Source organism: Prunus avium, chromosome 1 (genome assembly GCF_965620075.1).
Source record: "Prunus avium chromosome 1, drPruAviu1.hap1.1, whole genome shotgun sequence".
Lineage (NCBI taxonomy): Eukaryota > Viridiplantae > Streptophyta > Magnoliopsida > Rosales > Rosaceae > Prunus > Prunus avium.
Window position 1 is genome coordinate 35,680,278 of NC_142284.1, and position 27,735 is coordinate 35,708,012.

The 27,735-nt window shown below is 38.4% G+C and overlaps 6 protein-coding genes across 10 annotated transcripts; 5 read left to right on the forward strand and 1 right to left on the reverse strand.

Annotated features, from left to right (window-relative positions):
• The first annotated feature begins 521 nt into the window (after positions 1 to 521).
• NEF1 (no exine formation 1) lies at positions 522 to 5,808 on the forward strand. Of its 2 annotated transcripts, XR_002528477.2 has the most exons (5): positions 522 to 2,059; positions 2,651 to 3,222; positions 3,319 to 3,538; positions 3,911 to 5,320; positions 5,447 to 5,808. XR_002528477.2 is itself a non-coding variant. In XM_021972520.2 (4 exons), exons 1-4 carry the CDS (start codon positions 833 to 835, stop codon positions 5,258 to 5,260), a joined length of 3,369 nt encoding a protein of 1,122 aa, XP_021828212.2. In that variant the 5' UTR covers positions 522 to 832; the 3' UTR covers positions 5,261 to 5,336. The 2 variants fall into 2 exon arrangements, 1 of the variants encoding a protein (XP_021828212.2); XM_021972520.2 differs by lacking the exon at positions 5,447 to 5,808 and having other exon boundaries at positions 3,911 to 5,336.
• Positions 5,809 to 6,416: 608 nt separating this feature from the next.
• Positions 6,417 to 7,768, forward strand: LOC110768689 (uncharacterized protein At4g14100). Of its 2 annotated transcripts, none has more exons than XM_088253321.1 (2): positions 6,417 to 6,972; positions 7,258 to 7,427. In XM_088253321.1, exons 1-2 carry the CDS (start codon positions 6,483 to 6,485, stop codon positions 7,323 to 7,325), a joined length of 558 nt encoding a protein of 185 aa, XP_088109447.1. In that variant the 5' UTR covers positions 6,417 to 6,482; the 3' UTR covers positions 7,326 to 7,427. The 2 variants fall into 2 exon arrangements, with proteins under 2 accessions (XP_088109447.1, XP_021828213.2); XM_021972521.2 differs by lacking the exon at positions 7,258 to 7,427 and adding an exon at positions 7,471 to 7,768 and having other exon boundaries at positions 6,418 to 6,972.
• Positions 7,769 to 7,911: 143 nt separating this feature from the next.
• On the forward strand, positions 7,912 to 13,711 carry LOC110750731 (uncharacterized). The gene is made up of 5 exons (XM_088253326.1): positions 7,912 to 10,503; positions 10,629 to 11,142; positions 11,310 to 11,529; positions 11,893 to 11,972; positions 13,365 to 13,711. The coding sequence occupies exons 1-2, from the start codon at positions 10,416 to 10,418 to the stop codon at positions 10,979 to 10,981; spliced, it is 441 nt and encodes a 146-aa protein (XP_088109452.1). The 5' UTR covers positions 7,912 to 10,415; the 3' UTR covers positions 10,982 to 11,142; positions 11,310 to 11,529; positions 11,893 to 11,972; positions 13,365 to 13,711.
• A 316-nt stretch (positions 13,712 to 14,027) lies between these two features.
• Positions 14,028 to 16,116, forward strand: LOC110768710 (E3 ubiquitin-protein ligase At3g02290). Its single transcript, XM_021972555.2, has 4 exons — positions 14,028 to 14,279; positions 14,703 to 15,359; positions 15,541 to 15,650; positions 15,815 to 16,116. Exons 2-4 carry the CDS (start codon positions 14,807 to 14,809, stop codon positions 15,839 to 15,841), a joined length of 690 nt encoding a protein of 229 aa, XP_021828247.1. The 5' UTR covers positions 14,028 to 14,279; positions 14,703 to 14,806; the 3' UTR covers positions 15,842 to 16,116.
• Positions 16,117 to 16,811: 695 nt separating this feature from the next.
• On the reverse strand, positions 16,812 to 20,423 carry LOC110768685 (Major facilitator superfamily protein). 3 transcript variants are annotated; one of them, XM_021972516.2, is made up of 5 exons: positions 20,177 to 20,423; positions 19,093 to 19,341; positions 18,733 to 18,950; positions 17,983 to 18,563; positions 16,812 to 17,815 (listed from the first exon to the last, which is right to left on the reverse strand). In XM_021972516.2, the coding sequence occupies exons 2-5, from the start codon at positions 19,328 to 19,330 to the stop codon at positions 16,939 to 16,941; spliced, it is 1,914 nt and encodes a 637-aa protein (XP_021828208.2). In that variant the 5' UTR covers positions 19,331 to 19,341; positions 20,177 to 20,423; the 3' UTR covers positions 16,812 to 16,938. The 3 variants fall into 3 exon arrangements, with proteins under 3 accessions (XP_021828208.2, XP_021828207.2, XP_021828209.2); XM_021972515.2 differs by having other exon boundaries at positions 19,887 to 20,422; XM_021972517.2 differs by lacking the exon at positions 20,177 to 20,423 and adding an exon at positions 19,507 to 19,872.
• A 4,727-nt stretch (positions 20,424 to 25,150) lies between these two features.
• On the forward strand, positions 25,151 to 27,657 carry LOC110768708 (mediator-associated protein). Its single transcript, XM_021972551.2, has 5 exons — positions 25,151 to 25,328; positions 25,477 to 25,661; positions 26,058 to 26,136; positions 26,303 to 26,383; positions 26,929 to 27,657. The coding sequence occupies exons 2-5, from the start codon at positions 25,530 to 25,532 to the stop codon at positions 27,384 to 27,386; spliced, it is 750 nt and encodes a 249-aa protein (XP_021828243.1). The 5' UTR covers positions 25,151 to 25,328; positions 25,477 to 25,529; the 3' UTR covers positions 27,387 to 27,657.
• Positions 27,658 to 27,735: the final 78 nt, after the last annotated feature.

Below are 27,735 nucleotides of genomic sequence, written 5' to 3' on the forward strand. Positions count from 1 at the left end.
AAGTCGAATAACAACACAAACGCATAGAAAAAGACTAGGGAGTACGATGCATCAAAGAGACTGTAATAATAGGTTATAATGAGGGGTCCTTAATACCCATATGATCAATTACGTAGTTATTATCGAGCATCATGACTGAACCTCTCAACACACCTCCTCAACATAAACCCCCTCTACATAGGTTATATGCATATAATAGGGCCCTATATACTATTAGCCCAAATCATTTATTACTTTTTTGCTGGAATAGCCCATATCATTTTTATTATTTTTTTCTGGTCAACATAGCCCAAATCATTTGGGTAGAGTAGAAATATCATTTTGTACGGTGGACTACAATTTGGCGGGTTATTCCAGTCAAACAAAATGGCGGGTTATTGGGTCCAAAGTATGATTGGCCCAAAACAATAAAGTCAAAGAGGTGGAGAAAAGTCCTACCTAACCAGCGCACGTATTGGCGCCCTCCAAAAGCCCATTTAACACCCACTGGCACTAGAGCAGCTGGCGCACGCCGCACAGTCACGGAGACTCACCCTCACCATTTGTAGCCTGCACTCGCAGCCACAGGCTCCGGTTGATCTGATCCAACGGTCAGAAATCGCCCAATACACGTCACGACCTCCATTTCCAAAACCTCCCCAAACCTAACACAAGAAATGAAGTGAAGATCAGTGACTCGGAAGCCGGAATTGTCTCTCACACAAAAACGCACACTCTCTCGGAGGAAGATCAGACAACAACAGTCCTCAGAGGGACAAACAATAGATAAATAAATTTAGAGAGAGAGAGAGAGAGAGAGGCTGAAGCTGAAGTAAGCCACGGGCGAGCGAAAATGATGCCGCCGGAGCTGCAACCGCGGTTCTTCCGTCCGTACATCACCACTTCGGCGAGCACTTCCTCCTTGAGCAATGGCTCCCCAAACCCTAGCCTTAGCCACAGCCCCAGCGACTCAGTCTTCAACAATGGCGGAGGCGGTCCTTCTAGATCTCTCAAGAACTCTCGGTTCTCGCCCTCCACATTCGTCCACAACGCCCGAATCGCCGTCGCCCTCGTCCCCTGCGCCGCCTTCCTCCTCGACCTCGGCGGCACGCCGGTGATCGCAACCCTAACCCTAGGCCTCATGGCCTCCTACATCGTCGACGCCCTCAACTTCAAGTCCGGTGCCTTCTTCGGCGTCTGGCTCTCCCTTGTATTCTCCCAGATCGCCTTCTTCTTCAGCTCCTCCCTCCGCGCCACCTTCTCCTCCTTCCCCCTCGCCGCCCTCGCCGCCTTCCTCTGCGCCGAGACCAATTTCCTCATCGGCGTCTGGGTCTCGCTCCAGTTCAAGTGGATTCAAATCGAGAACCCTTCGATCGTTCTCGCGCTCGAACGCCTTCTCTTCGCCTGCCTCCCCTTCGCCGCCTCCTCCCTGTTCACCTGGGCCACCATCTCCGCCGTCGGTATGGCCAACGCTTCGTACTACCTCATGTCCTTCTCTTGCCTCTTCTATTACCTCTACTCAATTCCTCGCATCTCTTCTTTCAAAACCAAGCAAGACCTCAAGTACCATGGCGGTGAGGTCCCTGATGAAAACCTCATCCTCACCCCACTGGAGAGCTGCATCCACACTCTCTATGTCCTCTTCTTCCCTCTCCTCTTCCACATCGCCTCTCACTACTCCATTGTATTCTCATCCGCGGCAGCAGTCTCTGATCTATTTCTCCTCTTCTTCATTCCTTTCCTTTTCCAGCTCTATGCCTCGACCCGGGGCGCGCTCTGGTGGGTCACTAAGAATCCGAACCAGCTGCGCGGCATTCAGGTGATGAACGGTGCCGTTGCTTTGGTTGTTGTGGTGATAAGTTTGGAGATTAGAGTTGTTTTCCATTCGTTTGGGCGGTACATTCAGGTGCCTCCGCCGTTGAATTACCTTTTGGTGACAACTACGATGCTCGGAGGTGCAACTGGAGCTGGTGCTTATGCGTTGGGTATGATATCTGATGCTTTCAGCTCCATGGCTTTCACCGCTTTGGCTGTTGTAGTTAGTGTTGCTGGAGCTATCGTTGTTGGGTTTCCTGTTTTGGTATGCGTTTCCACTCCTTAGCTTCTCTATTTTACATGTCTATAAACATACATGCATTTTTAGCTATATAGCCTAAAATGATAGCTACCGTTGTGAGAAAGGGTTTGCAGAATACATGGTTAGACTAGACAATAAAACATTGCAAGCGACTAAGTCTGTCATTGGGGCTTTCACTGTGCTGTCAAATTTGTCGACATAGTTCAGAACAAGCAAAACGCCATTTTGATGTTTCTTTTTGCAATTGTAATATATGAGCTTGCGTTCTGTTTGTACTTGGTTAGAAAGAATCACAATTGGTGTATCAATATTTAATCTTTGAACATCACTCTAAATGAAGTGTTGGCATGAGTGATACTGTGTTTCATTAGTATGTGAAAACTCCAGTTACCTGTGTGGTGGTGCAGTCTTACAAACTTGATGATAGTAATGTATTTAGGCAAAATTCACTAAACTGGGAATGTTGTATTGTTGTGTGTAATATGCTTCTTATTGGAAAGGGGACTATATGAGTTTAATGCATTATTATGTGCCTCTGAACTCTAATTTAAATGTTGAACAAGTAATAATTGTTGGTCATCCATTGTCTTGCAGTTCCTTCCGGTGCCTTCGATTGCCGGCTTCTATTTGGCTCGGTTTTTCACAAAGAAGAGTGTTTCATCATATTTTGCTTTTGTTGTGCTTGGGAGCTTGGTGGTCACATGGTTTGTAGTTCATAATTTCTGGGATCTAAATATTTGGATGGCAGGCATGTCCCTGAAATCCTTCTGCAAACTCGTAATTGTGAATGTTGTCTTGGCCATGTCTATTCCTGGTCTAGCCCTACTTCCTTCAAAACTTCACTTTTTGATAGAGATTGGGTTGATCGGCCATGCATTGCTTGTTATGCACATTGAGAATCGGTTTTTCAATTACTCTGGCATATTCTATTATGGGTTTGAGGATGATGTAATGTACCCAAGCTACATGGTTATAGTGACAACATTTGTGGGTTTAGCTTTGGTGAAAAGACTATCTGTGGATCGTCGAATTGGTGCAAAGGCAGTATGGATTCTGACGTGTTTGTATTCAGCTAAGCTGGCTATGCTTCTTATTTCATCAAAGTCTGTCGTTTGGGTGTCAGCTATTCTATTATTGGCTGTAACGCCGCCATTGCTTCTTTACAAGTACTTATTCTGTTTTCACTTGATTTTTAGTGTTTCATTGGTCCTTAATCTGTAAAGCATCTACGTTATTAATTCTTTGGTGGTTGCGGTTTTCAGGGACAAGTCAAGAACAGCCTCAAAGATGAAACCTTGGCAAGGTTATGCACATGCAGGTGTGGTTACCTTATCAGTCTGGTTTTGCCGTGAAACAGTCTTTGAAGCCCTCCAGTGGTGGAATGGAAGACCCCCATCTGATGGCTTACTTCTGGGTTTCTGTATTGTTTTGACGGGCTTGGCTTGTGTACCCATTGTGGCTCTCCACTTCTCTCATGTCTTGGTAACATGTTTTATTTCTTTACTTTTCTTTCATTGTCTTTAAATATAATCTACTGCACAGGTATGGAAAGAAAATAAAAGTATTTACATCTGATATCCCACCTAAAGTTTTGGGCAGCTATGTATTTTCTCTCCCCATTCAAAGTTTATATACATCTATAATGTGTGATTCATTACATTTGTCATTCACATTGATAGTGCATATCTTCTTATAGTGCTACTGTTGTATCAAATTAGTTATTGATAGTGCGTATCTTCAGATTTCTATAATGTGTGGTCGGTTCTTTCTTGATCTGTGAAGTTTTTTTTGGGTCTAAATAATCAATGAAGTTCTATCCGCGTAAACTGATCATTTTCGACTTTTTCTGTGCAGTCTGCCAAGAGATGCCTAGTGCTGGTGGTGGCAACTGGGTTGCTGTTTATCCTTATGCAACCACCGATTCCAGTATCATGGACATACCGGTCTGACCTAATTAAAGCTGCTCGGCAGACTGCTGATGACATCTCCATATATGGCTTTGTGGCACAAAAGCCTATGTGGCCATCATGGCTCCTTATTGTGGCAATCCTGCTTACTCTAGCAGCTGTTACATCTGTCATACCCATTAAATACATGGTTGAGTTGAGAGTGTTTTATTCCATAGCTATGGGTATTGCTCTAGGTATCTACATATCTTCTGAGTACTTCCTTCAGACAGCTTTCCTACATGTTCTCATTGTTGTCACCATGATCTGTGCTTCTGTGTTCGTGGTTTTCACCCATTTTCCATCTGCCTCAAGTACAAAGCTGCTTCCTTGGGTGTTTGCTTTACTGGTAGCTCTCTTCCCTGTGACATATCTTTTGGAGGGCCAAGTGAGAATTAAAATGATCCTCGGAGATAATGAATTTGGAGATATGGGAGAAGAAGAGAAGAAGCTCACAACTCTATTTGCTGTTGAGGGGGCAAGGACATCTCTTCTCGGTCTTTATGCTGCAATTTTTATGCTGATAGCTCTAGAGATAAAGTTTGAACTTGCCTCATTAATGAGGGAAAAGGCTACTGAAAGGACTGGAATCAGGCATAGTCAATCTGGTCAAAGCACCTCTACTAGCTTTGCTTCAAGAATGAGATTTATGCAACAGCGTAGGGCTTCTACTGTCGCATCCTTCACAATCAAGAGAATGTCTGCTGAGGGAGCCTGGATGCCAGCAGTTGGTAATGTTGCTACTGTGATGTGCTTTGCGATATGCCTCATCTTGAATGTCAATCTCACAGGTGGCTCAAATCGTGCAATATTCTTCCTGGCACCAATTTTGCTGCTTCTCAACCAGGACGCTGATTTTGTTGCTGGATTTGGGGACAAGCAAAGGTATTTCCCTGTTGCAATAGTGATAACGGGCTACCTAGTCCTGACTGCCCTCTATGGCATATGGGAAGACATCTGGCATGGCAATGCGGGTTGGGGCTTGGAAATTGGTGGTCCGGATTGGTTCTTTGCTGTCAAGAATTTGGCCCTCCTCGTTCTTACGTTCCCCAGCCATATCCTTTTCAACAAGTTTGTGTGGACTTGCACAAAGCAGACGGACTCAATGCCATTGATAACCATGCCCCTTAATTTGCCATCTATCATAATAACAGACGTGCTGAAGATTAGGATATTAGGGCTCTTAGGAATTATTTATTCCCTGGCCCAGTATCTAATATCTAGACAGCAGTACATCTCAGGATTAAAGTATATTTAGACAAACACACACTCTGTACAATATGTTTTAGCAATTTTCAGATCAGGAGTGAAAGTTCAGGTTTGTTTCTCACTTCTTTTCACCTGTTCTTACCTTTCTTTGGGATTTTGTGTGCGCTGATTTGCCTGAACTGTCATCTGCCTTTTGAGTCATCACAACCAGTAAATTCCCAATTTGGCCATGCAGCAAGAAGTGCTAATTATTTGATCACCTCGTATGACCCACATTGAATGCCCTTTCATCCGGCCAGACTGTAACATGCATTTAGAATTATAAAAAGACGCGGGATATTTGCTCCGAATTACCAGCTTCAGCAAAGTCTGATGCTGTGCACTGCTGCCGACCCTATGTGTAGAAACTTGTTATGATATTTGCCTTTGAGTAGTGCGGGTATGAATTGTTGAGGAGTAGTGCAGGTATGAATTGTTGAGCCCTTACCAGGGAAATTATTATTCCTGCTGCATAAATAGTTTGACATTGTTGTAGACTTAGTATTGTTGAACTGTGCTTGTTGGAGATAATGGGATACATATTGCGTTTTGCTAATACATGGAAGGGGTAAAGAAAAACAGCAAGTACCCATAAAATCCCAAAATGACTGAATGATTTTACTTACCCACCAAAAGTAGCCAGTCTAGCATGAACACTCTCTTTCGCAACGGCATCGACTTTCATTTCTTGCCTTAGCATCACCTGACTCTAGATCCTTGCATGACCATGAACTTCAATGCATAAATTGTTTCTTTCACCATATGAATCTGAAGTAGCTTAATAGAATTTTCTAAATTTGATGAGAAGTGCTAAAACAATAACTTTCAGAAGCACCAACCTTTTTCGAACGTATAAATCTGAAGTAGCTTGATAGAATTTGCTACACCTGGTGCCTGTGGTAACTGAGGTTAATCATTCACTCGAGGTTGTGATGAAAAGAAACAGGAAAAAAGGATTCAGAGAGGAACATTTTGATTTTTTTGGGCCAAACTTGCAGAAACCCTCCATTGCTCGGATTCACTGTGTTTTGAGTCAAATTTTTTTACTAACCAAACCCCAAAAAATTAAAAAAAGAAAGGACACACACATGGGCCCAATGGGCTTTACTATGCCCACCCAAACTAGAGCCACGTCACCTCATTTTACTTACGCTTGGATATTGGATGATACAAATGAAATCAAGAAGAAAACCGTCACCTACCACACGCGTCCTTCCCTTCTTTAAACAACAATGGCTTCTTCAGTGGCCAAAGCCATCACCACCACCTCCTCCGTCGCAATCCTCCTCCTCATCCTCCTCACTGCCTCTCTCTGCAACTCATCGATTTCAGACGAAGAACCATCGCCAACCCCATGGCCCCACCAATTCCACTCCATTTTGGTGATGAACTACACAGGAACCCTCCAGCTGATCGACCTCTGGTACGACTGGCCCAACGGTCGAAACTTCAACATCATCCAGCACCAGCTGGGTTCGGTCCTCTACGACCTCGAGTGGAACAATGGAACCTCCTTCTTCTACACATTGGACTCCGCCAGAGAGTGCAGAACCGCCCAGGTAGAAGTGGGTATTCTCCGACCCGACTGGCTCGACGGAGCCAAGTATCTGGGTCGCCGACACGTGGATGGGTTCCTTTGCGATGTTTGGGAGAAGGCCGACTTCATTTCGTATTATGAGGATGTTGCTACCAAGAGGCCTGTCCATTGGGTCTTTTACACAGGTACACACACACACACTAATAAACTAATAATTTCTCTTTGCAATTTCTAACTTGTTTCATTTTGTTTTAATAATTAATTAGTTCATATGCCACTATTAATTTTATACAATTGATAGTCTAATCTAATTTACGGAGAAGTGAAGAGGATTCGAACTTGATAGTCTGCAATTATATTATATATAAGGGTTTTTGATTGAAATGGCCCCCAACTCAACTATTGCTATTGCTGAGTATCATTTTGGTCCATGAACTAACTTTTTCATTTTGGATCAAAAAGCACCTCAGGGAAGCTGCAAGCAGGATTTCTCTTCGATTTTACTGTGAAGGCATGGACACAGTTGGAGGACTATTGAAATGAAAAATTTAGTTTATGAATCAAAATGATACTCGAACAATAATTGGAGACCATTTTCGGTCAAAAACCCTATATATAAGAGCATGTTTGCAAATTGAAATTTGCTTGTTCCTCTATCATAATGTGAAATCAATATTGTGCAGGGAGGGAGGCACATGTGATGACATTTGAGGTTGGGGCAGTGCTTGAGGATGCCAATTGGCAAGCCCCTGTATACTGCTTTGATAAGAAAACTGAAACTCATCTTCAACCAGAGCCGGAAGCAGAGTTTTCCATCACTAGTGGTGGTGCTTCTTCAATGGTTGGATTTCTCAGAGATTCAAATCAATTGGGATTCAATATATAATGTTGTTTCTGAAGGAAATCTTTAGAAAATCATGAGTTTCATTTGAACATCAATATAGATAAATAAAATCATGGCAACGGAAGCTTAAGCATGCATTTATGAGTTCAAAAGCAAAAACTTTTCCCATGAATCTTTTAAGCCAAGTGATAGTTGTACTATTTTCCTAGAACATACTTCTAAGAAGATTGGAAGGAGGAGTTACCCTTGGTGCGTGCTTTCAACACTATGATTGAATTCCACCAAAGTTGTTGAAGCTTGAATGGCTCCTTCAAAATCTCCTCCTTGTTGTTGAAGCTTGAATGACTCCTTTAAAAACTCCAACTTGAGAGGTTCTCCAAAAGTCACCAAAATAGGTAACCTCTAAGTCTCTTCACCAACTAGAGCTTGAGAAGAAGATTTTGAGCTTAGTGAGAGGATGATGCTGGTAATCCCACACTAAGGTAGTATGAAAGTGTAGAGAGAGTTTTGGAAGACTAGAGCTTTCTTTCTCTCTCTTGATTTTCACTGAGGACACCTTAGGCTTCAAAAAGATGATACTCATCTTTTACTTGAGTCAACAAGTTGACTGAAGCAACCAAAAGCCCATAGGAACGCCAATCCCTTGAAATTGGGCCTCTTGGGCTCAATTTCATTTAAATTGTCATACAACCCAATCTCCATATCCAATAGGATAAAGCCCAATGAGCCTATAATTCAAAATTCTCGTTTAAAGCCTATTCTGACATCACGTGTCATTTAAATTAATTCCATAATTAATTTTGCCTTAACCAATTAACTAAGCTTAATTGATCTATTCAATTCATCATCTCCATATCGGTTTCTCAAATAACTCAAGTTTAACGGTATGCGATCCATTAGGTTCTAATTAGCAAGGTCGTGGGCAATTTGAACTCTTCGTAATTGATTGTGAATTAAAATCCCTTTTTAATTCTCCCTATTAGGTAGGATCATTAGTCCTTATGGCTTCCACCATCCATGAGTGACACCTAGCAGTATGTCATGGATATATAAGCTAAGTAGAATAAGCAGATAACCTATTCAGTTGGAATTACAATGCAATACAGTCCTTCCCTATTACAATGCTCTTAATCTCATTACTAGGGCATGGTGCATGCCAAACCCCTAATGAGATTGTCACGTCTTATATGATTTGTATTAGTATGACAAGAACATCCTTCTAGGTCATATCGAATACTCTGATCAGAGATTTGCTTAATTATATCTTCCAAGCATTCTCCTTCTTTACTGAAGGATAGAGATTCCATGTTGTACACTCACATGTCTCCATGAGTCAATCGAGAACCCCAACAATGCTTGTACCACATTCGTGATTAGGACATGTCTTTATAGCATCATCAAAAATCCACAACTTTCCCACAAGACAACCATGGTGCCTCAAGTCCAAGGACTAATTTGCATTATTGCAACTTGGAGTTTTTTGTTTGACATATAAGTAAAATTTCCATACAAGAAACTCTCGTTTTATCGTGTTCAGTGAACTCATTCTCTATTGAGCACCTACATACTTGTTTTAGTGTCTCCACACGAATGACTTGAGACTAGTCATCCTCCCAATCGAGAAGACATAGCATGTACTGGTCTTTTCAGATTGTCAGTGCCCGTTTAACAATCCTATGACTTGGAACATTTAGGGTATGAGGATAATAAAGGAAATGTCTCATGAATCTAACTTCCTTAGATTACTTTCTCTCTATCTCACATCTCTTGGGCTTATTGTTTAAACATGTGTAACCGTTAATGAGACATTTACTAATAAAAATAAACTCACTCTTTAAGAAGATTAAACATAAGTCTAATACATGAAATTTCCTTAAAAGATTACATGATTGGCTTTTATGGCATATTTCCAACAGTTTGTTATGTAATTTCCTTGATCTGATGGCACTCCTTACCTGTATATATAAAAATAAATTATCTTATAGTTAATTAAGCTAAGCAGCATTGAATCGATTTCGACTTTAGTTTTTAAGGGGTACTGAGTCACCCTCATCTTATTATTTGGCCAAGTGTAATCTGGACATCAAGCCCTTGAAATCAGTATTCTATTGTCGTGGTTCTGTACCTAATCCTTTCAATGAATCTTTAGTTTATCATATCTAGCTACCTATACAAAACAACTCATTCCAATCCATCCTTCTATTCAATGTTTTATATTCTATAGTTTTGACGATTTTTGTTTCTTTCAATCTTTTTTAACTTAATCGAGAAACGAACTAGTTATTAATCTTGTAGCATTCCTCTTCCCAATTTTCAAGTGTCAATTCCTAGTTTTTTGTTGCATTACGAGTCACGACCACATGTTTTTGCCTTATTTTCTTAAATGTTATGTGTGTTAATAAATTTTTATCATAAGGCTGGTCCCCTAGTGAGTTAATAATATAGAAATTTAGTGAAATACCCATTCCTAGACATAAAACTATAAATATACCATATACCATTCATTATATATAAACACACCCAAAATAAACCCAAAAATCAACAATTGTATATTTTTTAATTTAATTAATAAGATCAAATACCTTTATTACCCTTTTTAGCATTAAATTAGTTTTGGATCTCGTTTAGAATCTATAGAATGTAGAGAACATTAAAATTCAACAAAACCACTCCCTGAGGTCTGAAGCCTCAAGCCCCTCTCCTCCTTCAAACCCACATCTCTCCTCTGTTCTCTCCCTTTTTCCCTCTCTCTGCCTTCAAAGTAAACCAAACAGTCTTAGAGCCATGGACCAACACAAGACCGACGACAATCTCCGTTACGTCGGTGGCCTCACACGTGTTCTCACTGCCGATGCCTCCATTTTGTTTGCAGGTTTGTTCCATCTGCTTCAATTCGTTATTTTCCTTTTGATTTTTGCTTAATTTACTTGAATTTTGACTCGATTTCAGTTTCTTCGTCGAATTTGGTGCTAATTTCCATTTTTTCGATATGAACAGAGCTAATTGTTAAGCTTGCGGACTTCTGTGGCTACTCTGTAGATTTGAGGTGTCAATTGCCGGACGAAGGATTTCAGAACGCCGACGCCGGTGGTGATTGCGAGAAGAACGAAGATGAAGACGATTTCTCTTTCACCTGCACCAATCCCGACGATATATTCCAAAATGGCCAGATCCGTCCAGTGTTCCCGATTTTCAACCATGCCGACTACGACGATACTTCCACAGCCAGAGGGGCTGCCGCTTCGTCTTCCTCTCTACGGTCGCCATTGAAGAAGCTCTTATTTGAAGAGCTGGATACGCCGACCTCGGCAACGTCGTTTTACAACTCAGGAGGTGAACTCGGGTCCTGATCCATGAGATCAACCAGCTTCTGAGTTTGATCATCAACACCTATTACAGCAACAAGGAGATCTTTCTCCGTGAGCTCATCAGTAACGCATCTGATCAAAATAATCCAAGCAAAGGATGTGGATTTGAAAATGACTTAATTGATTATCTCAGTTCACTTAAGGTATTAATATAACAATTTATGTGGATCATTGGTTGATTTTATTCGTTGTTTTGGTTTTGTTGCCTTTTTGTTACCTTATATCTCTAGTTTCCAGTTGTTTTGATTTTTAATGATGCTAATTCAAATTTAACGTAATAATCTTCATCTTGTTGGTTGATTGTCAACAGTGGCCCGAGTTTTCTGTTAATTTTCCTAACTTGGGAAGCTTCAAAATCAATCCGTCATTTTTCAAGAAGTTTGATTACAGCAATGCAGCAATGTGTTTTCTATTCCTTGAACTTTATATATATTGGTTTTGTTTTGTTGGGGATAGTATAACGTCAAAGTTAGTATCTTCAGGAGTGCACTTTTGATAAAGAGTTTTGGAAATCTCCTCTTGCTTATCAGGTACGGGGACACAAGCGGTTGACTCATATAATGTACGATGTCAATGCTGAGTGTTTTTCTTTGATTAGGTGCAAAAATTGAGCAATGTGTTTATTCCAAGATTCTGTACCTATCAGTATAGATATATTGCATTTGATTTTTGTCCAATTTTTGGGATTCGGGACTTAGCATTTTCAATTGATTTTCATCTATTGGTCTCTTTACTTGCATAATATATAGAATGGAATAATGACTAATGCGTTAAACTTTATGATTTTCATCTATTGGATTTTCTGATTTCGTTCTAATTTGTACTTAGATATTTGTTTGAGTTTTAAATTGTGATTTTAATTTCTTTTTATTTATAATTTGGATTGATTTCAGATTCTGTTTGGTTGTGGATTTGCTGTTTGAGCTGTGGTTAGAAATTTGTGATATTCGATTTGGTTTTCATATTAATTGAGGTATGCTTTTTAAGTTGAATCTGAGTATATTCGTGTTTTTTCTGTTTATCACTGTAAAGTTCTAGTATAGGGTAATAACACTGCTTGTTTGCTATGAAATCCTATTTCTAATGCATGTCTACCACTGTAAAGTTCCAGCTTAGGGTAATAACACTGCTTGTTTGCTATGAAATCCTATTTCTAATGCATGTCTACCACTGTAAAGTTCCAGTATAGGGTAATAACACTGCTTGTTTGCTATGAAATCGTATTTGTTAAGTTCCAGTCTAGGGTAATAACACTGCTTGTTTGCTATGAAATCCTATTTCTAATGCATGTCTACCATTATAAAGTTCCAGTATAGGGTAATAACACTGCTTGTTTGATATGAAATCCTATTTGTAATGCACGTCTACCACTGTTAAGTTCCAGTCTAGGGTAATAACACTGCTTGATTGCTATGAAATCCTATTTCTAATGCACGTCTACCACTGTTAAGTTCCAGTCTAGGGTAATAGCACTGCTTATTTGCTATGAAATCGCACGTCTACCACTGTAAAGTTCCAGTATAGGGTAATAACACTGCTTGTTTGCTATGAAATCCTATTTCTAATGCATGTCTACCACTGTAAAGTTCTAGTATGGGGTAATAACACTGCTTGTTTGCTATGAAATCCTATTTCTAATGCATGTCTACCACTGTAAAGTTCAAGTATAGAGTAAGAACACTGCTTGTTTGCTATGAAATCGTATTTGTAATGCACGTCTACCACTGTTAAGTTCCAGTCTAGGGTAATAACACTGTTTGTTTGCTATGAAATCCTATTTCTAATGCACGTCTACCACTGTAAAGTTACAGTCTAGGGTAATAACACTGCTTATTTGCTATGAAATCGTATTTGTAATGCACGTCTACCATTGTTAAGTTCCAGTATAGGGTAATAACACTGCTTGTTTTCTATGAAATCCTATTTCTAATGCACGTCTACCAGTGTTATTACCACATACTGGAACTATACAGTGGTAGACATGCATTACAAATAGGATTTCAAAGGAAACAAGCAGTATTAATACCCTATACTGGAACTTTACAGTGGTAGACATGCATCAAAAATAGGATTTCAGAGGAAACAAGCAGTGTTATTACCCTATATTGGAACTTTACAGCCATTAATTAGAATGACAGTAAACTAGCGACTAAAATACTGATAGTAAGTAGTCAGTGCAATAGTGAAATCCAATATAGTTTCAAGATTTTGTCCTTGATTCGAATCTAAAATACTGTTATTACCCTAGACTGGAACTCTATAGCAATTAATCAAAATTATAGTGTATGTTTGGTTTGTAAATGTCTTACCTTTGAAGCGTTTTCTTGTTGAAATTGTTCTCTGAAATTTTGTCTTGGTTTTGTAGGTGGAGGTCAATGTGTGGTGTTTGTTTTTGAAAGTAGATCAAGCTTGGTGGTGGTTATGGAGTTTCGGTTTCGAGAGATGAAGAAGACACTTTGATGAAGACGGTGACTGAAGGGACGTTTGGCAGAGATGGTTAATTGAAGTCGTAGGCTGGAAGTTACATTTTTGTTTTCCATTATTTTGAACGAAATTATGGTTTTGGAGATGGCAAAATCTTTGGGCTTTTTTATAAGTTTGGGCTGGGGTTGTTTTGGGTGCTTTTTGAGTTTTTTTTTCTGTTGGGCTTGATAGTGGCAGTGCTTGTAATTTATTGGAACTTTAACACTAATTTGTTATTTAATAAATGGGTTTTGGGTGTGTTTATAAAGTGTTTTCCATATGGGGTTTTTTTTATAATTTCAACACCCATTTTAGGTATATTAGTGAAGCTCCCAATATGCGTTGTTTAAAATTTAATGTAATATCTGCAAATTACACACTTACATACGTATTTTCAGGTGTAATATGCATTTTTTGTGTGCTTATTTTTCAACAATACACATAAATTACAAATTACAAATAAAAATTATTAAAATATTTGCGTATCGTATTTTTTATATAAAAATATAAAATGTATTATTCCAGATCCGTATTTTACTAATTATGGCTGGTTCGATTGAAAATCCATAGAATCGCTGTGTGTATATGGTAGAAATACTAATAAAGAGCAGAGTAAAGAAGCTTCTCAATTTCATCATAAATAATCTATTCCGCTGTTTGAGGCTTTAAGCCTACCATTCTTTAATGTTTCCAAAACCAGAAAACCATTTGCGTGGACTCTCAAGTCTCCGTCTTCCCCAAGCCCTACCTTACCTTCTTCTGATCAGACGATCTTCATCGCTCGCAATCTAATCGCTTATCGACAGCACAACACAAGGTACGCTGCAGCTCTGAATTTTTAACCTTTGCTTGCTTTCCCAATTGAAAACCCTAGAAATTTCTGGGTTTCTACTGCAATTCTTGAAATTTTCTGTGCAAGGTTCAGTAATGTAAATGAATAATCTATTGTTCAGCTAAAACTATGAGTCTGGATCATCGTAAGTGTCAAAGATTGATGCTTTTCTTTTATATTATGTAATGTATGCACATGGGTGCGTTTGGGAGTCTCTCAATTGGGGGCTTCTCAGCTTGAAGGCTACTTAAGTGGGTATTTATTATTGTTCCCACACCATCAACAGAGGTGTGGGAAGAGAAAAGCATGGATTTTGTCTTCTTCCCTGTGCTGTATTTGTCTTATTTATGGCTCTTTTGTTTGGCATCACTCAGTATTTTGCTGACATTTGAAGAGATTGAACTCCAGGAACTCATATACATTGGAGGAGACGCCCTTGGTGATGAAAGTATAGTATTTGTCTTTGCAATTCGTTTCGTGTACTCTTTGGTATTTATTGGAAAAGCATAGAGATGGGTGCTCTTTGCTGCTGTCCTTGTAGTGAGGAATTTGAAGAATATGCTCTTCCAAGCAATTCAGTATATAGGCATTGCACATGCCTAAGATACTTCTTCCATCAGTTATTCAGTGGGTATAGCGCACCGTTTCAACGGCTTGATGGACGGCCACCTTCATCACCTCTCCCAGGAGCTACTTTGGTATCATCCGGAGTAGGCACAACACTCCCAAATAATTCCTTGAATGATACTCAGCTCTCAGTGTCCAGGCCATCACCCTTTGATGCTGATCAAAGATACTCGCGTTTGCAGCGTGATGGATTGGTCTCTAGGCGCGATAAGTCAATGACTCATTTGCAAGAAGATGCGCAACAGCTGAGAAGAGGCAGTTCTGGCACAGAGTCCCTGGGTTTTGGGAAGAAATGGAATGGAGATGATAATGAAGAAGATTGTAAGTTTGGCCAATCTGAGACCTCGGAAAAGGCTTTGGCAACAAAACTGGCATATGGACTAACTTTCGTGCAACCCTCATCTGAAGATGAAGATGTTTGCCCTACATGCCTGGATGGTAATCTAAATATGCAAATGTCATAGGATAGCTAATAAGTAATAACCAATGGGCATTGCTAGTATAAGGTTTAAGTTATCATTGTGCAGTCGTAATATATGCTGATGCAGCAAAATATAAAGAGCGTCTTGCTTGAATGGTTCTTTCCTATGTTGATAATAGTTAATTTATTTCCTTGCAGAATACACTACAGAAAATCCTAAAATCACAACAAGATGTTCTCACCATTTTCACCTTGGCTGTATTTATGAATGGTTGGAAAGAAGCGAGAGCTGTCCAATTTGTGGCAAGGTAAGCTGGACTGTGAAATGTAGTATAGATCAATTATATCTCTTATGAACTGTGCGCCCATTGCATTTTGCACGGTTGTTTTGCAGCAGTTCTTACATTATCTAAATTAAGAGTATACTTCCTGAGTAATTCATACTTTGACTGTTAAATTTCTGGATTGTCAGGAAATGGAGTTCTGTGAAAGCCCTTAACTTTTCTCTCTGATTTCAAAGCAATAGAGCAAATATGTATGGAGCGGCTATGAGTTTCTGTAAATAAAAGTTGTCATGTTTATAAAGGGTTGCATAGAGGGAAGCAATTGTTCATTTTGTGTCATTAGTTTGTAATACTTGTGGTGTTTCTCCATGCTTCATGGTTGGTTATCTTACTTGTTGTATAGAACCCCCACAGATCTGTGTGGAACCATATTAAGTGATTGTAACATAATTGTTATGAAAACATCTGAAGGGCTCACGCCATCCATTTCTTTCCTGCTTGTACTGCTTGTGATGGAAAGTTCTCAAGCCTTCACCAATTAATAAATCTTTCTACCATGGAAAAGCAATCAAGGCAATTTCTGTATTGCCTGCAGTTCTTATGACTTTGACATTGATTTTACATGAAAAAAAGAGGTGCAAGAGTTATTTCACCCTTTATTTTCCCACAGCCGTTTGTCTCAGATCTGTTCTGTTGATTTTGATAGTATCATTGACATTGCAAGCTATGTTTGTGATCCTTTCGGTATAGTTATCTTTTTGGTCTGCACAAGCTCCAAGTATGGCATTTGAGCACAAACATAACATGTGGTTACAGATAGATTGTCTAGCTGATCAAAGTTTTAGGTACCAGTGGCCCTGCCAATTTAATGATACTTTCCCATAATCAAGTAGCCGTCCTATAAATCTGGTAGGCAATGGTAGGTTTTTCGTTTCTTTTTTTTATTTTTTCTTTATAATGCACACCAAATTTTAGCTGTAATTCTATACTAAAAAAGGTGGGTGGACAGCAGTGAATTGAATGAGATTAGTCCATTGGACCAACCAATCTTTAAGGGGTATCGGTTCATCCCCCTACCCTTACTCCTATGCACTTCAAATTGAATATTCTGTTAAAAAACAAGTAACCTTTCGTTGACATAGTGACGATTAAATGCAACTACAACTTGTTGCCAAATAACCAACCTTTGATGCTAAACACAAACTGTAATTCCTGCTTTGCTTATTGTAAATCTGAGTTTTGTTCAAACAAGTAGCAAAATTAAAAGTTGGGAATATAGTGGGAAAACGACATTTCATCCAATTAATGCTATCTATCCACTGAGGGGTTGTTCTTTTATGTTGGCTAGAACCTGCTTCTCCGTCTTAACCCCCTGCTCTGTCCTGTACTTGTACCTACGTGCGCAATATAGAAAAACGCAGAAATTGATGACACTCAAAACTGTGAGCAGCCAGTAAAAATAATCAAATCTGCCAGTGTTAATGTTCTGGGACAGCCAAGATGGCTTCTCTGAGCTTCCTGTGACAGATTTGATGATGCTGTTCGATATACTGGCTGCGAAGCAACCTAAACCCCCGGCTAGAGCAGCGTAAGCGGAGCCTATACTTTTCATGGCATCTGGGGCTTCTTCATATAGAAATTCTAGCAACCCCACTACGCAAAACACTTCAGCTATGCCAATGAGGCAATATTGGATCAACAACCAGAATGCACTGAGGTCTGACATTGCACTTAAGAAACTACCCTCATATCCATGCTCTATTGCATATTTTCTTCGGTACCTTTCGAAAATCGCAGCCCATGCCACAGATAGGATTGAGACTGCCAAGCCTATGCCCACTCTCTGAAGCTGAGAAGCTCCATGAGGGTGACCGGTGATGCGCCGGGACAGCGGAACAAATGTAGAGTAATAGAGGGACAGTATAAGAAATATGCTGAGGCCAGGAAACACTGGCATGCATGTTACTGGGAGTTTAAGTTGACCCATATGGGTGTTTAAAGTGTACGCCTGCTGGACTGAGAGAGTCAGATACTCTGTCAAGACTACACTCAGCATTATTGTGCAAGCTGGTATTGGAATAAGTTTCAAAAGGATCTTCACTTCCTCTACTTGAGTCACAGTGCAAAGCCTCCAAGGACTTGGGTCTACACCATCCTCCTTCAACTGCAGAGCTGCTTTGTCCAAACATCTGCAACACAGAAAACATCAGATGTTATACAACAGAAGAGACGGAACATAATAATAAGTTTTGCTTTGAAAAGCCGAAAGTAGGATTTAGTGTGGAACAAACAAGGAATTAAAATGATCTCACATATGTAACTCAGAAAGAGCAGTAAAAAGTAAACGAAAAGATACCTAAAATCGTTGGTGTGAGCTATCTTTCCACTGCCCTTTATAGCAGATTGTTTTCCAGGAACCTCATACAAGCCTATCAACTCACTGCTAGAAAAAGGCGCGTTCCTCTTCCTGTATGCAGCCACCAAAACTTGAGCAACGCGCGTTAGAGGGCTGCCTCCTGGAAGTCTATGCCTGTATAGAGGGGTACCAATAAAGAATACCAAGTTTGATATGCCCATAGCTAATGCCAGTGACCCAAAGGCAAATCCCCAACCAAGTTTGATTTGGATATAGACTACCGCAGTAAAGGCCACAATTGCCCCAATGGTGACAGAAAGGTAAAAGAAGTTGAAAAACCTATCCAGGTGAGACTTATAATCTTTACTTCTTTCATCAAACTGGTCTGCCCCAAAAGAAGAAACGCATGGCCTTATACCAGCAGCTCCAAATCCAGTTATGTAGAGAACAGTGTAGAGGTACATCATCTGCCATGGTTTTGCAGGCTCACATTCGCCCAAAAGGAGGGCCAGCTGATCACAATGGTCTTGTTTTGGTGCCAAAATGTCCATTGTAGCACATAAGGTTATTCCTGTCAAGCCCTCCATGAAAACAAATAGAGAAAGAAAAATGTGGAAATTATCAGCTCACTATTGAGTTTAATTGAAGACAACATAGCAAGACCAGTATATAGAACTCTGTAGCTTCAGCATATGATTGGAAAAGTAATTAACTTGTTAACATTTCATATGTTCATATATGGCTACCTACCGCAAGGTAGATGGTTGTAAAGATTGCTATTGTCCGATATCGGCCAAGATATGCATCAGCCAGAAACCCACCAAGGACAGAGGAAGCTTGTGATATCCCAAGGAAATTGTTAACCGCATTTGATGAACTGCTGAAGGGCCTATGCATAACATAGAACATGAAGGCCACCATGTTCACTGAGAGACCGAAATAAGCCATTCTCTCTGCCATTTCATTTCCTGGACAAATTAAAAGTACTTTGATTGAGATCAATGCATCTATTGGACTAAGCTGAAAGAGGATATTGATTTCTTTTCCTCAACTTTGGAAGCAACCAAATTAAGAACTATACAGCAAAATATGAAAATTACGCTTATTTACCGAATATGAAGAAGGCAGCAATCCAACCACCCGTTTTTGAAAGATCAGCAATAGGTTTGCCATGGATATTAACTGGTGTAGTTCCTCCAGTATAACCCCGTCCGAAAGCCGTCCGTCTGTCATCGGATTCAATGAAGTAAAGTCCAAGCTTCTTTCTGTGATTTGAGTCAGGATTTCCATCTAAACTAGCTGGTGTCACTAGCCCTCCTTCAGGTGACTTGATTTCTCTGGTTCCCATTTTCTAACTCCCTGCACAACCACAATATTTTTATGGTATATGCTTTATATACAATGAGTATCAAAACTCAAAAGTAGGTTTACACAACAACAAAAAAATGAAGAGTTTCTTGTGAACCATAAACAAAGATGAAATCATGAAACTCTAGAGCTTAGAACAAAGCAATTTCTTCACACCTAAATACTATAATCCTCCACTTTGAGAAGCAAGCAATCTATGGTAACTTGAAAATACAGAGTTTTGGGAACACTCTGAAATCTTTTCCATTTTCTAATGGAGTGGATTACAGAGAGGGGACAGAACATGTGAATATGTGAAGCATGGTCTCCAAACCCTTTGAAACTAATCATTAATTCAACTCACAAACAAATGAAACGACAAAGAACAAACAAAGTACTACTAAAAAAGAATCATATACGGCTGATTCATAGTCATACAGAGGGCATGTTATGCATGATCTCTGAACTGTTGAGCTTGCAAAGTCCTACATATTTCATGAACAACCAATTTAAAAACAGAAAAGAACACACCCCCCACATGCTCATAAGAATCATACCCTGATTTTAATTCCCACCCTTAAAGCTAAACCCTTATGCACACATGAGGAACTGTCTGAAAGATTGAAGCTTGAAACTGTGTAGATAGAAAGAATTAATCTTGTAGGTTTGCGAGTGATATGATTTTTAGACCAAAAAGGGCAGCGTCAATAATAAAGGAGATCCAACCAACACGTGAAGATCTATAGAAATGGATCCAAAGGCAATAAATGGTACTAAAAAAATTTGAAATAAAAATACAGAGGGGGTAGGGGAGAGGGAGAGAGAGAGAGAGAGATTAGGGGGATGCATTTAATGGCCGACTGTGTTGGAGGTTGTGTGTGAAACAGCCACACTGCAATTGCTGCTGAATGAGAGGCCGTACTGCTTCATTTTCTCCATATCATTTAAACCAAACTAGCCCAGTTAGCTTGGTTTTGAATTTGATCACCTCACCCCATAGCTTTCAGCTGTACTATCTGGCATTTGAACGTGAAAAATATGGGTAGCCATCGATATCTTTCGAAGGTGTTGATGCATCGTTAAATGTCATATGGTCTGCTCTGTTAAGTTGCTTTTTCCTAGTTCCCTATGGTCCACCAAACAGGATTTATGAGTGGCCAGGTTGTGGGTCAAGTGTCAACTCAATTCAACCGAGTCTTTAAGGAAGAAAAGGACAACAAGGAAGATGGACGTTGGACGATAGGGTTTGATGTGACATCAACAATGAATCAAATGTAAATTCCAAGCAAAAAAAAAAAGATAATGCAAATAACTCATTCCTTTTATTTTAATCTCTCTACTATCTAGAGCACTCAAAATGGGATCGATGGAGCTCACCAATAGGGTGATCAAATTATGAAAGTTTGGAATTGGACCCTAATCTAATTGAGTTGCTATCTACCACTACATAAATACTTAGGTAAAAGTCATCATCATCTCTCTAAGAAATTTTCGGAAATTTTCAAATGCATTTTAGATGTGACTTAACACAACTCGAACTCTTTTTTAGACCCACTCGGGAATGTAATTTATATTATTGTCTATTTTTCAATGCCCCACCTAAGATCATTTATAACAAAAATGAGCCAAATCATAAATGAAGAAATCATCTAATTATAATTGAATAAATAGATACACACAATTAAGCCAACTTTTAGTTTTGATCCTCAAACTTCAAAGATACCCATGGAAACGTAGTCCATAAGCCAAAACTACAACTTTATTATTGGCTTACCAAGAAGCAGATGACAAATTTCGGATTACAAAATCTAAAATGACAAGATCATGCTATGGATTTGGTTCGGTTGAAAGACAAACAAATTGTAAACCTTCAAAATCCTCACATCATACACTGGTTCAAATTGCCCTGCGTCCCAACAGCTAGGCTTATTTGCAAAAGTAATATTAAGGTCTTCTTGTTGGGTGTAGCTTTTTTTTTCTTATAGTGATACCAGTGAAAGTATATCCATTAGCAATTAGGATTGTCAATACATAAATGACATCCCAAATACATTTGTTTTAGAAAAGCAGTAAATCTAAATAGCTCAACCTCTCTGTCATAATCCTTAGAACTTTGGTACTCGCCATGGCTGGAAAATTCAATGGTTTCGAGCTCAGTTTTTTTTCTTGTTGGGTGTAACTTTGCTTCTTAAGTTTATGTGGGTTAGTTTTGAGGGTATTTAAGTCTATTTAACTAAGTTTTCTGCTATTTTTTATTTTTATTTATTTATAAAAATTGACATTTATGAAAGTATGGGGCAAATTTTTGCTACTTTGGATAAAAACTCGTAAAAAAAGACATTGCCTTACAGGAATTAGGGATGGGCACAGTTTGGTGCTCACCCCAAACCAGAACCATCACTATTCATCCAATCCGATTTGGTTGGAAAAATTTATAAAATCGGTTCGGTTTCTAGTTTTTCAGGGTTTTGGATTGTAATCCTTTTTATTTTTATTTTAATGTTTGACTTTTTTTTTACAAAATCCAACTAAAATTTTATTTTTTGGGGCTTAAAATTTCACAAATGGCCCAATTTCATGCAAAAGAGAGGTAATTGGAGTTGGACTTGGGGAAAGATTAATTATGAGCTTAGAAATTTAGCATTGGGCTTAAATGTTTTATAAATAAATTTTTAAAAAGTGTTGCTATTTCTATCCCTTGTCCCATTTTCCCACCCACCATGTAAATTTGAAAAAAAAAATACAATCCTATCTTTCCACCCACCATTAATCCTAAAATACCCTTTATTTATTAATTCAAGCAAAAAATTAAAAAAGATAACCCAAACAAATTCAACAACCTTTTCATATTATTCTTCTTCAACTTCTTATCCTTTTGAATTGCATTGTCAAACGTAAGCTCTTTCCTTCTCTTCACAGTAGCACTCATTGGCCCAAACAGGACATGATTTTTTGTCTGATTACCAGAGGACTCCCATGTAAAACAAAACTCTCGCCCCAGAATAGTGATTAATCTGGCAGTATCTTTGAGAGTGATAAATGAGTTTTCATAGCTTGTTAGGTTGTAGAAGAAACGGAGATTTGTATGAGAGAAAAAAATAGGGATTAGGAGAATAGATGGGTTACGTAAGTTGAGGTTTTTTCTCAAAGACCTTATAAGTCATTTTACAAAAGGGATAAATTTTTCTTTAAAATTTTGAAGATAAAGTGGGTGGGGAAATAGGATAAGAGGGTGGAAATAGCAACACATTAAAAAATACACAATCGATTTAATTCGGCCCGGTACAATTTTTGGTCAACTCTGTTTTTTCGGGTTTTTTTTTTTCCAGACCAATTCGGCTTGGTTTTCCAATTTTCCTGTTTGAATACCCACCTTTAGCAGAAACCCCCATGACACCTTGATAGTGTGTGTAAGAAAACCCTCCTCTCTAATATTACTTGTATAAATAAAAAAAAGTTACATACCGCTTTCGTACATTAGCCATCTATTGCTTTTAAGTTTTAACTAGTAAATAAATATATGTATTAGATGTGAATTGTGAATTAAATAAGATTGCCAAAAAATTACAAATATATGAAAACTTTTCGAAGTGTAGTAGAAAATATTGAAAACTCACATTGAGGCGGCTGGGTTAAGACTTTAATTTGATTATTAGTCCAAATTCTTACTTGACGATCTCAATTGAAACTTAGGGGGGGTATTCAATTGTGATTTTAGGAGGGTGTATTCAATTGTGATTTTAATGGATTGTTTTGAAGCTTAAAAGTACAGTTATATTCAATTAGAATTTTAAAGTAATCAATTAAAATATGGTGGTATTCAATTAGGATTTTTAAATAATCAATACAAGTCTGATGGTATTCAATTAGGACTTTTTAAAAGATAAGAAAAAGTATCATCTTTAAAAAAAAAAAAAAGATAAGAAAAAGTACCGTGGTATTCAAAAACTTACTGATTTTGAGGTATTTCATTAAATGGTGTATTGTGTGAGACTTTAGAGTGTGTGATATAAATACCAAATCACATAACAAATCTCATCTTCCTATGCATGATTCTCATATATGCTCTCATACTTCTTCTTTTTTCCACTATTTTTGTATGCTTTCGACTGTACATAAAAAAAAAAACTTTTCATAAGAGAGACGATAAAGAAACATTAACAAGAGAGATGATATTGCCTCTTCTAATGGGCATTTTCCAATGGCTCTTCTTTCCTTGTAGACAAGCTTATTTGGAGAAAAATTATATTTTCAATGCTTTTTTTTTCTTTTCAGAATCTCCTGCTCATTGTAGACATTTCCTTGCAAGGAGTTGAAGTCTAATGCCTCAAAGAGGCTTTTAAAAAATAATAATAATAATAATAATAATAATTTTTTTATATGCGTAGCTGCTGCGCGTACAGTGCACATGGCTAAATATTTTTTCTATTTCCCTGTCCCAAAATGTTTGGGACCAGGAAAAAACAAAAAAAGAAAGAAGAAGCCTTACCCACAATCTAGAAGAAACGTTAATAAGGTGTAAGGTGTTTTTTTTTTAACAGTAATCAAACGTAGAGAAGTTTTCGTATAATTTTAAGGGTCTTTGATGCTTCAAAGGCTTAGAGCTTCTTTACAAACATGGCGAAAGACAAGTGTTGGTGTTTCTCCATGTACTTGATTCTTCCTGATGTGAAAGATGGGCAGCCATATATTTGAATAAAAAAGTTTGTTCCAGTCTGACTTCTTAGCTCAACATATCCATACAATAAAGTTGAAGTGGGTGACTTTAAAATCCCAGAGTTTAAACTTTTCTTCTAACTTAGAAGCATCCAAAATTCTCAAGGATTTTGGTCTGGTGATGATGCATTTCACTAGTAATTTGACAAAGATGTTTAAGTCTCCTCCACATATTTTTAAGAAAATCACAAGGATTTACAAGAATCAAGCTTTGAATTGAAGGAGCTAGCAAATCTACTCCCACAATAGCTTATGAAATTAAAGATTTTGATGCGAACCTAAAATCTGAAAAGATGGGACGAATTCATGTAAAAAGTGAGCTTGGTTTATGATTGGCACTGGCGTGTTGTGTGATAGAGTGTATTAGGGTGTATTAGAGGTATTTTTGGTAATTAAATAAAGTATACTTAGTTAATTTTACATTTTGATTAAAATATTAGGGTGTACTTAGTTAATTTTATGGTGTACTCAATTAATTTTAAGGTGTACTCAGTTATTTCTGGGGCTATCTGTTTTGCATTAGGTGTTGGTGGCTTTGGATGTAGCTTCTAGCCTCTGCTTATGCTTTTGTATTTCTATTGTTGGTTTCTCAATTGTGTTGTGTTGCAATAAAAGTTCATTTTTTCGACAAAAAAAAAAGTCATGGGGTTGAGCGAACGTGGTTAACTCAAATCCAATTCACACTTTGGGCAAATCTACTTTGGAGAATACAAAAAAAATCCTAAGTGCATTAAAATCATAAGTAAAATCTTATAATTATAAATCCGGTTGAAATCCATTACATTAAAATCTTGTCATTACAATCTATTAAAATCTCAATTGAATAAATCCCCCTTAATTTCATTAATTGAGGGTGAGGTTGCTTGAATTGATCCAGGTCAGGTTGAAGTGCAATTGAAAAAATATTTTTGTTAAAATATAAATCTATGTGATTATATAGGGCGGGTTGGGGTCTGGTGTCGGCCAAATTCGCATATCAAACTCAGCCCATTACAATGGGACCAAGGTTCAAAATTTCAAGTTGGGTTTTATTTGGGTTTAGCCCGCCCAATTTACCTACTTCAAATTTTCCGAAATAATAATAATTAGAAGCAAAACGTGGCTCAGACCGGAAAAAAAAAGAAGCAAAACGTGCCGGGGTGATTTCGTCAAAACAGGGATTGGGGGTTCTGTAATTCTTCCTTAGGGCTAGGGCGGGTCACAAGGCCAAAAAACGCAAAAGTTTTGCGTCAAACACTGCACTGCAACAGTCCCTTGTTTCTTTGCCGCTCAATCTTACGCAGGTACTCCTTTTCTTCTTGTACTTCTGGGGTTTAAGCTTGTTCAATCTGAAATTTTCTAATCGGTGTAGTTGGGTTTATGGTGTTCGACAAAAGGTTTGAACTGGGGTTGAGTTGATTATATTGGTTTTTCTTCTTCTTTTATTTGCAGAGGCACTGCGTGAGTTTGTGAACTGAGCTGGGAGGTAGACGGAGGCAGGAAAAATGGATGCAGATGCTAAGGACGAAGGTTACAAACTTCCACCAGATTTTCACGAAAATACTAAAGAAGCACTTGTCGATTTCACTGTGACCGACTCCACAGAGCTTTGGCTCATTGATTTGCCTAAAGATCAAGTATGTTGCTTTTTGGGTGGGGGGCTCTTTTCTAATACTTTGTATCAATGCCAGTTTATAAGTTTTCAGTATAAAGAGAAAGACCAAAAAGATGCAAGCTTTAATAATCTGCCGAAGTCATTTTAGTGTTGTGCTTTTCTCTCTTGAGAGGGGAGTGATTATGGAAAGTGAATTTTTTTAATCTGGGAAGAAGTTTTACACTGAACTAGTTGATGACCCAATTTGTGTTCAAGGAAAACCTTAACTAGCTGTCCAGAACTGACTTCCATGGCCTCAGGTCCTTATGGTGGAAAAATAGTGCTCATGTCCTTAGAATTTAGCATTAGTGCTATTTTTGTTTCTTATTTTGATCTTTGCCAGTCATTGAATTTTGTTGATGATTATTGGGTATTGCAGAATCCTGATTTTAATGGTGTAGAACTGTCGCTCAAGCTTCATAATGATGGAACGTTGGGCAGTTTTGAGGCTCCGTCCGGTAATTATACATAAACTTTGTTAATAGAAGAGACAAACTCTTCTGAATACCCTTTTCTTTTGTCTAAGTGATTTCATATCCAAAGAAGCTAATTTCTATATGACCCTGCAATGCCTGATTTCTTATTTACTATGGATAACTGATACGATCTTTCTGATGTTCTCAGGGAAAGAATATGAAGTGGTCAGTAGTGCAGCTGAGCAAAAGGCTACAGTTTTTGTATCTTCTGCATCGGGCACAAAAATTGGTACACTGGAAACCTATACTGGGCATATATTAATCTCAACTTTGGTTCTTATGCTTACCTTTCAGTTCCTTATTAATGTTTTAAAATTGGGACTGAGCCTTGGTATCACAGTTTGATGTTCTTTCAAAACTTCAACAACCAACTTGAATTTAGTTGTGTTAATTGCTATACATTCATGATTCGTGTCCCATCTGTTCCTAAAAACTTGACATTGGGCTCACATGCTAGCAGAATATGTTCGTGTATAGATTCTCAATACATGTTATTTTCCAAACAAGTACAGGTGATTATAGCTAGTTTTATTATTTGGTCATGTGAAGTTCTGTTACTAAGGTCTAATTTTAAGTCTTGCATTTGCTGTATGGTCATTTTAGTCATGGTAGGTTGAAATGATAAAATACAGTTTTATTTGACCCTTTTCTTTGTTTTTGTCTCTTGATAAAGTTGTTCTTATTACAATTGTTGCTGTTGTTTTGTTGTCTTCACTGGCAATGGTCTTTGAGGTGTCTTATTATCTTACATTGAAATGATTTATATCTTGGCAGCTGGGAAGATTTCACGGAGAGTTTCTTTTGTGCATTACCCAGAGCCTAGTGAGCTCAAAGAAAGACTAAATTCCAAAAGATTGAAAAAAATGTATCAGGAATTACCGTCTGGAGTGTTGACCCAATCTTCCAACAATTTTGCAACTCCTACACGAAGTTCTGTGCCGAGAAACTCACAATCAGCAGGTGGACGTTCAGCCTCCACTCATAGTAGCAGACCTAAAAGTTCCATACATAGTGTTGGCGAGCAATCACAACATCGAAAGAAAAGGCATACACCCGAACCTAGTAGGTCCATGAACCGGTCTTCCCAAAACTCAGGACGAGGTAGTGCAGTCAGTTCCTTAGGACAAGGTAATAGTGGAATCAGTTCCTTAGGACAAGGTCACAGTGCATCTAAGTCCTCAGGACAAGGTCATCATAGTGAATCAAGGAAGAAAGTAAAAGATGAGAATTGACATCCCTATCCGAGGGTTGGAAACACCTCCTGCACAATGGATCTTGATGGAGGATGAAGTAATCAGTCCTCTGTATTGCTTTTCGGTTCGGCTGGACACTTGAAGCAGTTTTACAAAGTGCCAAACCGTTTGTGCTATCCTGGCTTCTTGATTATATAAAGCTTTTAGTTAAATTTGTTTCTGGGATATTTTAGTTGAAAATTTATTCCAGGAGAACACATACATCAATTATTCGCTCTACTGGTTTAATTTTATCTGTCTCGATTCTTCATTCCCAATTTCAAATTTCTCTCTTAATTGGTTCTAATGTGTCGGATCTCACCTGCTCAGAAATGTAATCTTCCTTCCA

What these genes read in the sequence shown, in the direction of transcription:
- LOC110750731 (XM_088253326.1), top strand. Translation starts at nt 10,416, where the DNA reads ATGGACCAACACAAGACCGACGACAATCTCCGTTACGTCGGTGGCCTC. An exon ending in TGCCTCCATTTTGTTTGCAG is followed by an intron (nt 10,504 to 10,628) that starts GTTTGTTCCATC and finishes CGATATGAACAG; the next exon opens with AGCTAATTGTTAAGCTTGCG.
- NEF1 (XM_021972520.2), top strand. Translation starts at nt 833, where the DNA reads ATGATGCCGCCGGAGCTGCAACCGCGGTTCTTCCGTCCGTACATCACC. An exon ending in TTGTTGGGTTTCCTGTTTTG is followed by an intron (nt 2,060 to 2,650) that starts GTATGCGTTTCC and finishes ATTGTCTTGCAG; the next exon opens with TTCCTTCCGGTGCCTTCGAT. An exon ending in TCCACTTCTCTCATGTCTTG is followed by an intron (nt 3,539 to 3,910) that starts GTAACATGTTTT and finishes TTTTCTGTGCAG; the next exon opens with TCTGCCAAGAGATGCCTAGT.
- LOC110768710 (XM_021972555.2), top strand. Translation starts at nt 14,807, where the DNA reads ATGGGTGCTCTTTGCTGCTGTCCTTGTAGTGAGGAATTTGAAGAATAT. An exon ending in TTGCCCTACATGCCTGGATG is followed by an intron (nt 15,360 to 15,540) that starts GTAATCTAAATA and finishes ATTTCCTTGCAG; the next exon opens with AATACACTACAGAAAATCCT. An exon ending in GCTGTCCAATTTGTGGCAAG is followed by an intron (nt 15,651 to 15,814) that starts GTAAGCTGGACT and finishes CTGGATTGTCAG; the next exon opens with GAAATGGAGTTCTGTGAAAG.
- LOC110768708 (XM_021972551.2), top strand. Translation starts at nt 25,530, where the DNA reads ATGGATGCAGATGCTAAGGACGAAGGTTACAAACTTCCACCAGATTTT. An exon ending in TTGATTTGCCTAAAGATCAA is followed by an intron (nt 25,662 to 26,057) that starts GTATGTTGCTTT and finishes TGGGTATTGCAG; the next exon opens with AATCCTGATTTTAATGGTGT. An exon ending in CAGTTTTGAGGCTCCGTCCG is followed by an intron (nt 26,137 to 26,302) that starts GTAATTATACAT and finishes TGATGTTCTCAG; the next exon opens with GGAAAGAATATGAAGTGGTC.
- LOC110768685 (XM_021972516.2), bottom strand. Translation starts at nt 19,330, where the DNA reads ATGGGAACCAGAGAAATCAAGTCACCTGAAGGAGGGCTAGTGACACCA. An exon ending in TTACAACCATCTACCTTGCG is followed by an intron (nt 18,564 to 18,732) that starts GTAGGTAGCCAT and finishes GTTTTCATGGAG; the next exon opens with GGCTTGACAGGAATAACCTT. An exon ending in GCTCACACCAACGATTTTAG is followed by an intron (nt 17,816 to 17,982) that starts GTATCTTTTCGT and finishes TCTGTGTTGCAG; the next exon opens with ATGTTTGGACAAAGCAGCTC.
- LOC110768689 (XM_021972521.2), top strand. Translation starts at nt 6,483, where the DNA reads ATGGCTTCTTCAGTGGCCAAAGCCATCACCACCACCTCCTCCGTCGCA. An exon ending in CCATTGGGTCTTTTACACAG is followed by an intron (nt 6,973 to 7,470) that starts GTACACACACAC and finishes AATATTGTGCAG; the next exon opens with GGAGGGAGGCACATGTGATG.